This window comes from Antedon mediterranea, chromosome 2, assembly GCF_964355755.1.
Source record: "Antedon mediterranea chromosome 2, ecAntMedi1.1, whole genome shotgun sequence".
Lineage (NCBI taxonomy): Eukaryota > Metazoa > Echinodermata > Crinoidea > Comatulida > Antedonidae > Antedon > Antedon mediterranea.
The window spans coordinates 1957259-1969047 of NC_092671.1; the positions used below are offsets into that span (position 1 = coordinate 1957259).

At 33.1% G+C, this 11789-nt stretch overlaps 2 protein-coding genes across 3 annotated transcripts in view; one reads left to right on the forward strand and one right to left on the reverse strand.

The window, feature by feature from the left end:
• The window catches only part of LOC140040019 (uncharacterized), a 33438-nt gene extending 25986 nt beyond the window's left edge, over positions 1–7452 (forward strand). Inside the window, exon 6 of one of the 2 annotated variants that reach the window (XR_011842685.1) lies at positions 1847–1988. Coding sequence is in view for 1 of the 2 variants with exons in the window: in XM_072085641.1 (XP_071941742.1) it covers positions 1847–1978 (132 nt within the window). In the remaining variant the exon portion in view is untranslated. Of the gene's footprint in view, positions 1–1846 lie in introns of both variants that reach the window. The other variant, XM_072085641.1, reaches the window with a different exon arrangement.
• Positions 7453–7547: 95 nt separating this feature from the next.
• Positions 7548–11473, reverse strand: LOC140040020 (uncharacterized). The gene is made up of 4 exons (XM_072085642.1): positions 10610–11473; positions 10069–10143; positions 9778–9842; positions 7548–9476 (listed from the first exon to the last, which is right to left on the reverse strand). Exons 1-4 carry the CDS (start codon positions 10947–10949, stop codon positions 9318–9320), a joined length of 639 nt encoding a protein of 212 aa, XP_071941743.1. The 5' UTR covers positions 10950–11473; the 3' UTR covers positions 7548–9317.
• Between the last annotated feature and the right edge of the window lie 316 nt (positions 11474–11789).

Consider the following 11789-nt stretch of genomic DNA (forward strand, 5'->3'; position numbering starts at 1 on the left):
TCTGGCTGCTTCAAAGTCTGAAATTATTCAAAATAAATAATAATTATAAATAATGTTACAAATTCAGAAATAAAGCTAGGTGTTGCATACATGTACATCGTATTAGATATTAATTTCCGTTTTTAATTTTCTTTGGACTTTAATCTTATGTGGAGGCGTAGATTACATTCATTTCCAGTTATAGCAGTTCTCTTGTGTCGCCTATTAACAATTTCGCACATTACAGAGAGACAGTTTGAACACTCTGTAAATATAGACCTATCCTCTGCAACAATAATCTTTCAAGCATTACGTATGTTAAGAATGTTGTATCAAATGTTATTTTTCTCTTATGTTGTGAAGAAGGCAAATGGTTCTTCTCCAGGACAACACTTTTATTTTATAATATCAGGTGAAAACTGACCGCCTGTCTCCCTAACAGTCTGCTCCCTAAAGCCTGTTTTCCTGTCGACGTTATTCGACGCTATCGTTAACAATAATCGGCGATTACCTGCTGACGTTATCATTTCAACTTGATCGTTTGGAAACGATCGTCGTTGAACTGTTAACAATCAACGATGATAGCGTCGAATAACGTCGACAGGAAACAGGCTTTAGACTGCCACCAAGGCTTTCACCTTTGACCTTTCTGGGATGCTACTGTACACCCCATCCCCTCAGATGTTGAATAGTGAATTGTGAGCAACTCCTAATTTATCCCGCAACTGAACCTGCACAGCAAAATATTAATTCTGTTCAATTTTTTACCTGGTAAACATTCATCTGGTAGGACCATCTTTTTTTAGGGGTGGTTGTTCGAAAAAGATATAACATTTTCTTGATGATTTTTAAGTTTCTATAATTTAATATTTTTATAATTAATAATAAACATAAACATTTATTTTTAAAATGTTACTATAGTATATAATAATCAAATATTTTTTTACTGTGTATGCAAATTAAAAATATGTAAATTAATTAACCTATATAATGTTGAATTTGAAAGCACGTTTCAGTATGTGAATTAATTAGCTGTGCTTGACAGCACGGCCGTAGAGGATTGAAAGAACGTTTCAACTATTATAAGATAATTCTCTTAACAATCTTCTTTTTTATGTACTAAATCAACAATATCAAATAAGTTATAGTATTATTTAAACACAGAACTCAATTATTTATAGGTGATTAATTTAAAATTGTTGGAATTTGTATCTGTATGACATTGGTAATATAAATGATAAAGATTAATATTGAAGAATTTTTCTGTGAGAATTTATTACAGCCGATTATCAGTACTGTTGTAAATGTACCCAGTATCATAAGCAATGCGTTTCACATGTGCTCCCTGTATCATACAGTAGATCTGAAACTAACCATTACGCTCTGTCTACATAACTAGTTTAACAACAACAATGTGATGTGCTCAAATACGGTAGTGATATGACCAAATATGGTAGTGATATAACATCATCATGTCCATATAATTTGGGCACATCACATTTTTTTGTCACATAAAGTTTGATAGTGTAGACAGAGCTTTAACCTTCCATGATACAGTATACTGTACTGAGAATCACATGTATATTAACGGTTATCATCTTCTGTTAATGACGTACTCAATTTTATGAACGAATAATATTGTATTTTGTGTTTTATAATATATAGTTATTTTTCTATACTGTTTGTAATTGTGCCTCTTTTACTTTTAATTATATATGTATATTGATTGTAAACAAACGTTATCAGCCAATGGCTGCTGTTTTGTACGTGTTTTTAAACCGAAATAAATAAATTTTAAAAAAAATTTGTATTAGTAGTACATCATGTATATTTATTAACAGAATTGATATTGCTGTTTTTTTTTTAGGCGGCTTATGAAAGAGGACAGAGACTAAAAGAAGTAGAAGAGACAAGTGATGCAATGCGAGAATCTGCGTTTAGTTTTGCTGAATCAGCTAAACAGTTAAAAGAAAAGAAACGAAAAAGCGCCAAGTATTAAACCTGGCAAGTGAACATTCAACTGGAGGATGGAGGAGGTGCCTTAAATGGATGGTTGGCATCCAGCATACCTTATTGGTAGATAGATATAATGGAGCCACTCATAAATATTGTAATGTACATGCCTTAATGGTAGATTTTGTAAAAGACATATTGGTAGTTTGTGAAGGTTATGCCCCATGAAGGTTCCACTTCAATGGTAGATGATGGGACACGCTCTTACTGGTGGATCCGATTTAGAAGTCCCACGTCATTGGTAGATGTTAAGACACACTCTTACTGGTGGATCCGATTGTGAAGGTCCCACCGCATTGGGTACTTTTAGGTCATGTTTCTGGCAGATCCAATTGTGAATGTTCCACCTCATTGGTATAGTTAAGACACGCTCTTACTGGCGGATCCGATTGTGAAGGTCCCACCTCATTGATAGTTGTTAGGACATACTCTCTCTAGTGGATCCGATAATGAAGGTCCCACCTTTTTGGAAGATGTTATGATACCTTTCTGGCGGATCCGGTTGAGAAGGTCCCACCTCATTGGTATAGTTGTTAGAACACGCTCTTACTGGTGGATTAGTAGTTGTTGCTGGTATGTGTAATTGTCATGCCTTGTAATGGTAACACTTGATAAATGTTATGTTTGTCTGACAGTTGTATGCCTTGTGTTTAATGCCTTCAGTGGTGAAGATTGATGTGGATTGTTATTGGTTTCACTCTGATCTTGGGAGACATGCCTTACTGGTTGGTGCCGAGTGCTAGGTGCTACTTGTCAACATTGTTCCAGCATTATGTTATACCTGATTCACACTTACTGAGTTACACACGCAAATTTGTCACTGGGTAATAATAAATGTTTAAATACTGTGTATTGGAGCTGTCTACACTATTACACTTTATGAACAAGATGATGTCATATTATACCATATTTGGGCACATCATACTTATTTGATAGTGTAGACAGAGCTTTACTCATTGGAAAAATATGCTTACACACAAGTGTACCAAGGCAACAATTTGTTACACGATCACACTTTATGGACGGGATGATGTCATATTATAGTTTGGTAGTGTAGACAGAGCTTTACTCATTGGAAAGATATGCTTACATGTAAAAGCCTGTACAGATTACCTTCTCGTTTTAGGATTTTAAATTCATTAATCACAGAAAAATAGCTTTCACACGGGTGTACCGAGGCAACAATTTGTTACACGATTTCTGTACGTGTGAATCCGGTATAACTGTTATGGACAAGATAGGACACTCTTTGTGTGCATATAATATTTAAAAGGCCTTAAACACAGGAGGAGATATGTAGTGCCTAAAGTACTGTATAGTGTACTGCTTTTCTGTGTTCTTCCATGCACATATTGTGTATCTAGATAGGCGTGTTTCTTAATTTTCATTGGATTGTGTAAGGACATATATTTTTACACCATATTGTATTGTAGATAGGCAAATTACCATGGTATATATGTATATTATTACAGCACAACAGTGGCAACATTTTCCTTAATTTCTCTTAATGTTTTTGTGTTTAAAAAAAAAAATATATAAAAAGAGGAGCAGTTATATCTGAAATAAACTTCCTGGAGATAAAACAGCACAAATTTAGAGGAAAATGTGATGGTTTGCAGCAGTTTGGTGCTTACCATTGCTTCTTGTACACTCTCCCTAGATCAAATTGTCATTCAGCAGGTTTTCATTGGTGCAATATTTAGCAGTGCCTTTTGAAAATTTATTTAAAAGATGTTTTGTTTAAACTACTATGTTGATTGATAGATTGCATCCAATCAAATTTCTTTATGTAATTATGTCCATATTTGGGTACTCAGTGGCCATATCAGTGACTATTTGGATAGTATACATTACCTTAGTCTTTCACTAATTGGTTGATAGCTGTGATTGGTCCATAGCTGTGATTAGTTCATAGCTGTGATTGGTTGATAGTTGTGATTGGTTGATAGCTGTGATTGGTTGGAAGTGGTGCTAGAAAAGTTATCCAGTGGCAATGTATATATTATTAGTTTATCTTGTTCTGTTTGTCACATTTTCTATAATGTCACCTGTTTATTTAAGTCTTATCTGTTATATTTTAATTCTAAATGCAATGTTGTCTATATATATATACCACCTTAAATAAGAAATGCAATTATTTAAAGTAATTGAATAATATTACTGTAAATTAGTTTTCAAATATTATATTTGTAAAATTCTGTTACAAAATGTCAAGAAACTGTCCTTAATATTGTAAAATCCTTTTTTTTTAATCATTGTGCAATTTTTATTTTTATTTCTTTTAAAATATTTAAATAAAACAATCTATTAATAACACTAACCCGAAACATTGTACTCTATATCCTTCTAAACCACACTGATGATATTCGGTTGGACCCTTTAGCCATTCAGCAGAACAGTAAACACACATGAAAATTCGGTAGTTAGACCCATTACTTTGCGATGGCTGAATGCCGCACGTGTTTATTTATTTATGGCTATGAATTCACTAACTAGGTGGTTGCTTTATTTATTTATTTTCTTTCACATCCAACAGTGATAAATCCGCCACTTACAGAATAGTAATGCAAGCAGTGTTGGTAATATAATGTTGTGTATATTCGTGTGATATGAAAATACAAACAGGGTCTAAAGTACTGAGCTCAATTTAATGCTTTACATAGTGCACTAACAGAGTTGAGGTAACCAAGTAGTTACAACTATAACACAGAAAGATTCTTGATAAGAACAACTCCAAATCCACTCAGCTGTAATTGAGTACATGGTTGATATATACTAGGGTGGATAAGGTGATCTAGAAAGGTACTGGCTACTACATAATGCTAAGGCTTAGTAAAAGTAACTCCTTAACAGCAAAATAAACATAGGACTACTCGCCTTTAGTGCAGAATATGTGACTTCAGTGTTTGTATAAATGTATATATATATTGTAATCTGAAGATAATAATTAACTGTATTCAATATTATTATACAAAAGAAAATCAAACTTGCATTTTAAGCGAGTGTGACATTTTAAGCCAATTGATTTCTAAGTTGGTCCACTTAAGTTACCTTAAAGAGTACCTCCGAGTTTAACATTTTTGATGTTTATTTTGAATTTTAAACCTTTGCAACACATATCTCACTTATTTTTTAGTCAGTGGTGAAGCAGAACAAGCATTGTGTTGCAAGATAAGTGCTATATCATCAATGTTGTACACTGAAATGGTTTTTATTTTAAAATAAACAATAGAAATGTTAAACCTGGACCTACCCTTTAAGAGAGACAGATTTGTCATAAGGGAATTTATATTTACAGTAACTTTAATTCGCACTTTCAAATATGTACTAATTACTTATCTCCTAACAAATAATTAGTACATATTTGAAAGTGCGAATTAAAGTTTTAACAGTGGGTAATGTATTCGCAGTATCTTTACTTTAAAGGACCAGTTTCTGTTAAAGGTGTATTGTTTGAATGTTAATATAGCAATGTTAATTTATATATTTAGAATATATACAAATATAGTATATATTTTGTATTTGAAGTTGTAGATACATATTTTTTGTCAAAGTGTATGTGTAAATTGATCGTATATTAATTTGAGATGCATTTTGTATCTGTGTAATAGAATTACAATATACCCTCTATTTGGGCTTTCTCAATTTGAGTCATACATCTCCGTTTGAGTTCTACTCCATTTGAGTGGTCTTTCCCCATTCGAGTCATACATCTCCGTTTGAGTTCTTCTCCATTTGAGTGGTCTTTCTCCATTTGAGTCATACATCTCCGTTTGAGTTCTACTCCATTTGAGTGTTCTTTCCCCATTCGAGTCATACATCTCCGTTTGAGTTCTTCTCCATTTGAGTGGTCTTTCTCCATTTGAGTCATACATCTCTGTTTGAGTTCTACTCCATTTGAGTGGTCTTTTTCCATTTGAGTCATACATCTCCATTCGAGGGGTCAATGTCATCAACTAACTATGTGGCCTTGTCGTCCAATTACGTGGTTCCCTCAATTTATTGAGTGGTTTCCCTTTAATGGTTTCTCGCCATTCTTTCCTCAAACGTGATGCTGAAATGTTTTGTGTTGTGAAATAATCTTATTCCCACTTAGACGGTTCCAACTTGGGCGAAACGTAGGCGGGACGCAACTCAGTTGACCGCAAGTTATTTGTCAAATTACGTGGTTTGGCTGCGTTGCGTCAAAGTGGGAAACAAGTTTGATTAGTCCCACGTATAAGAAGCTAGCTTGTTGTATGTTAATTTTGTCCTCTCTCTATTATTATTATTAGATCGTCTTGTCGGCTTCTCAAACAGCAACTAACAAACACAAGTTTGTACTGTAATTGTACAAGCTGTTTTCCTGTCGATGTAACGTTATGATTTGAAATTGGCAATTTGCCGTAACATTACATCGACAGGAAAACAGACTTTAACGGTGTATAACCCAAGAGTATGTAAATCATAGTATATAATGTATTTATTATAAAAATTTATGTTTATTATTTTTAATGAAATATAAAATTGATATAACGAAATTGTTCAATAAAAACACAATATAAAAATATAGGTCAGCTAAAACACTGTATTTGAGAAAAGAAATCCATTGTTCATGTTTTTTATTTGGTTTTTCAGGAATTTAAATTACAGTACAGAAATCACCCAGAATGTGACCTTTTTTAAATGCACACATGTGTATGTATATTGCCATAGAATAACCATATGGTGCCATAGGACCACTTCGTGTCAAAAAATACAAATGTCAAAATTTGGTCATTTTTCGAGAAAATCCCTGTGCTATAGGGATTTTTTACAAAATCACCCAAAATATGACCTTTTTTAAATTCACTTAATATACACTAATATTGCTATATGTGCATGTATATTGCCATAGAATAACCAGATGGTGCCATAGGACCACTTTGTTTAAAAAATAAAAATGTCAACATTTTGTCATTTTTCCAGAAAATCTATGTGCTATAGTATAGGGATTTTTTTACAAAAATCACCCAAAATATGATCTTTTTAAAATTCACTTAATATGCACTAATATTGCTATATGTGCATGTATATTGCCATAGAATAACCATATGTTGCCATAGGACCACTTTGTTTAAAAAATAAAAATGTCAAATGTTGTCATTTTTTCGAGAAAATCTATGTGCTATAGTACAGGGATTTTATTTCTGGAATATTTAGAATTAAATACCCTGGAGAGATTATGTAAACACCGTAATGATATTATTATTGAATATTCTCCCTCTTAAATTAATACTTAAAACTAAATAAAAATACAAGAAACAATGAAATGAAACAATATTTTAAACTTATTTTTAGTTACAAATCTATGTACACACTAAATATATACAGAAATGTGGGAAATGTGATTGCTAGCAATGTATATACGGTAGTGTCTGTAGGCCTACAAAAACAATTTAAAAAATGCATTAATTATAATATATCATGTCTTAAAAGGTGTCTTTATTCTGTATAACATATATTTATATTTTTGTGTCAAAAGTGGTTACTGCAGAATCCATTATTCGACTCTGCGCATGTTTATTATACTATAGTAACCATTTATGTCAAAAAATAAAAGGGTCGAAAATCGGCCATTTTTCGAACATTTCCATGTACAGGGATTTTTTCAAAAAAATTTCCAATTTTCCACTTGTTTATTTTTCGATAAAACTGGTTACTATGGCACAATTGACATGCGCAGAACCCATTATTAGCATCTGCGCATATTTATTATACTATACTGTAGTAACCATTTATGTCAAAAGTGGTTAATATAGCACAATTGACATGCGCAGAACCCATTATTCGACTCTGCGCATGTTTATTATACTATAGTAACCATTTATGTAAAAAAATAAAAGGGTCGAAAATCGGCCATTTTTTCAAAAATTTTTCATGTACTTGTACAGGGATTTTTTCAAAAAAAATGGCAAATTTTCGACCTTTTTATTTTTCGATAAAACTGGTTACTATAGCACAATTGACATGCGCAGAACCCATTATTCGCATCTGCGCATGTTTATTATGCTATAGTAACCATTTATGTCAGAAGTGGTTACTATAGCACAATAGACATGCGCAGAACCCATTATTCGACTCTGCACATGTTTATTATACTATAGTAACCATTTATGTCAAAAAATAAAAGGGTCGAAAATCGGTCATTTTTCGAAAATTTCCAGGTACTATAGTACAGGGATTTTTTGGCAAAAAAATGGCCAAATTCGACCTTTTTATTTTTCGATAAAATTGGTTACTATAGCACAATTTAAATGCGCAGAACCCATTATTCGCATCTGCGCATGTTTATTATACTATAGTAACCATTTATGTCAAAAGTGGTTACTATAGCACAATTGACATGCGCAGAACCCATTATTCGACTCTGCGCATGTTTATTATACTATAGTAACCATTTATGTAAAAAAAATAAAAGGGTCGAAAAAAATGCCATAGGACCACTTTGTTTAAAAAATAAAAATAACAAAATGTTGTCATTTTCCAGAAAATTCCTGTGCTATAGTACATGGATTTTTTTTTACAAAATCCCCTAAAATATGACCTTTTTTAAATTCACCAGTTTTTATTTAATATAGTATTTATTATTATATATTATATAAACTTTATTTATTCACAGTAAAACTCATTCAATCAACATTGTTTTTACACAAGTTCGTGATATTTCGTAATAAATGCCTATTAGAGTAGAAATAGGTTCGTAATTAACAACAATCTACGACTTCGATTTCGCAACAATCTACGACTTATATGACGTCATATGGTATGGAGTTAGACCTACCATTTTCATTTGTAAGTTGACAAAATATAAGTCCAGGTGACAACATGTGGTTTAAAAAAATCGAAATGGACGATGACTTGTATCAATGACGTAATGCTTAACCTACATAGGAGGCTAAGTCACAGGTCGTCGTCAATCGAAAGCTCATTATGGCTTATGTCTCTTATTAATTTAAAAATAATATTTGACCTTTCTTTTCATATTCAGTAAACAGATCGAATTGACTCGTGCTCTAAGACTCCCTTTCGAATCATTTCCCTTTATTAATCCTTGCTATCATGTCCCACGTGGTTTATTTAAGCACATCAAACATGGTACTGGTAGCCAGTAGTGCGGAACTAGTAATCAAACTTCCTTGCTTCCACTATATCTCTCTCTCTAGCCTGTGATGCGCTTACTTCCTGATACGCGTACTTCCTGATACGCGTAGTCCGGCTTCCGTGTCTTGCACAGGATACATCACCACCTCCGTCCGGCGGGTAGCATTCATCATAGACAATTCGTCATCATTTTATATTCTATGTCACGTTTTCTTTTCCTTTTTTCTTTTCTTTGCAAGGTATTTCTGTTCCTCGAGTTCTGCTACTCTTCGCGCGTTTTCTGCAAAACTTAGCGCTTTTACATTTAGTTCGTCCGTTGTGTCTTGTAATTTGCCTAGTTTTTCACCTCTTTCATGTACTTTCTAAAAGTAAAATATTGAAACATAATAATTTATAATAAGAGACTGTATTTATTATAAGCTATGTATATAATCATGGTTTTCCTATCTATATTTCTTGTTTGTTTTATACATCGTAAAATGATATAGCATTGTTATATACCAGCATTTATGCTTACACACAAATGTAAATGTCTTTAACTAAACAATGCGTTGGTATACACTGTTATAGTGTAGACAAACAGTAGGCCGCGCCTGCATAATAGTAGATGGCTACTGTAACAGTAAGCCTACTAGTACTACCGTGTATTTAATATTCATTTACCTCTAATGCCTCCAACACTACCTTACTCGTGACTTTAGCCTCTAAATCCTTAACTCTGTTCTCAGCTGAAAACAAAATATAAACAATATATTTTAATAGTTAATATAAGTTAATTTCTATTTCTAAGCGCCTTGTGACCATCTGCTGATTGTTGTGTCATCTGACAACATTCACGTTACTATTTTATAGTTTCGTGACAGAGTTATAAGCGTTCGCGCCAATGGGACACGTTGCGTAACGGATGATTAACGGTTGATCAATCGATCAATCGATTTATCAATATCTACCTACCTCTCTTTTGTTTCTCATTTTCACGTAACGTTGTGATATCTTGATAGGTCAACTTACTATGTTTCGACTGTTTTTCTAGATATAATAATAAATTGAAATATAATATTAATATCACAGAATAATAATATTATAGCAATGGGACTGGTTAAAATAATACTTTCAAAAGCAATAGTTTATAATATGATGTAAATTTCAAGTACTTTAGTGTTAAATAATATTTCATATATCATGATATATATCACAATTCTATAGTTAGCAGGCCTGCCTACGTGCATTGTAAGGTTCACTAATTTCCTTCCTAGTTATATAAGTCAATTTCCCAGGTGGTATTGTACCTCTGAGAGAATTGGTACGAACTAATTATTTTCCGACATGGTTATAAAACATCTAGTAATGCAACTCACAGATATTCTTTATTGACCGACTCACTAAAATAATGAATAGGCCTATATAATACGATTATGGGGAGGGGTCGAAAGAATGAGCAGAAAGAATTGGTTTAATATCTTAGTTGATAATAAAAGTGCGAAAAAAAACTTACCGGCTTTGTCGTCTTTCTGCCCCTTTTTATCAGTTTTAAAATTCTTCTTCAAAAGTTTTTTGAATTTATTCTTACTTTTCTTTCTCTTTGGTTCCGTTTTTTCCTCATTCTCGACTGTTTCGGTATTATCCGACTGTGCTGGCGAAGCTGCTTCGACGGCAACGATCGGCGATGATCTACGTTGTTCAACGCACGTCGTTTCAGCTGTAGCTCCGTACGTCATCGGTCGTTCTTTTCCGATCATAAGCGGGTTTTCATACGTTTCGTCTTCTTTTGTAACACTTTTGCTAGGTTTTTCTATAGTATCCGATTCCGAATCGTTACTACAACAGCAACCCATAGTGACTGTTCTATTTTATACGTTGTGCTGGTATACAAGTCCTCTGACAGTATAAAACCCTATACGATTAGCTCATACGTTGTAATCATATCCGGCCCATAGCTTACAAATTATCACGAATTATGGAATATTAATCGGTGAATGGCAATGGTATATTTCCGTTTATTAATCAGTATATATCCCTCCTGTTATAACATAATACTCATTTCATAACAATCGCATACCTAACGTAACTCACGTGTTGGTTTTAGGCAGCAGACGTAACAACACAGATTTGTCACAGTTTGTCACAGTAGGCCTCCTATGTACATTGCTGACTGCACAAAACAACAACAATATTGCCCACAGCAAAATAATATTTTGACACTTAGCACTGATTGTACAACTTGCGTTCCAATATGACACAAGTTCCTCCCGTGACTTGTATGTTGTAGTACCGTATGGGATATGGCAATAATTCGCTATAACCACTGATAAAACTCTACAAAATACTCAATTGGTTTCCTTTCGGAGTTGGAACTAGATTGTAGTTGTTAGTTATTGTATTTTGAGCAGCAACCTTTGATTCATTGTTTGCATAAAGCATACGTATTATGATTGTATTGTATTCTACGTCTCTCTAAACAGTTCCAGATAGAAGATTATTGACGTCACGTACTATCAGACAGTTTTTGTTTGTTTTTATTTGTTTGTTTGTTGTTGGCGAACAGGTTTGAAATTTGGTAAAGAGGTTTTTAGGTCTGAGGTCAATGAGCGATTCACGGTTCTCACTAGAGACATAACGCAACGTAGACGCGTTGACAATTCACAAGCGATGAAATAATCAAACACGTTATAACT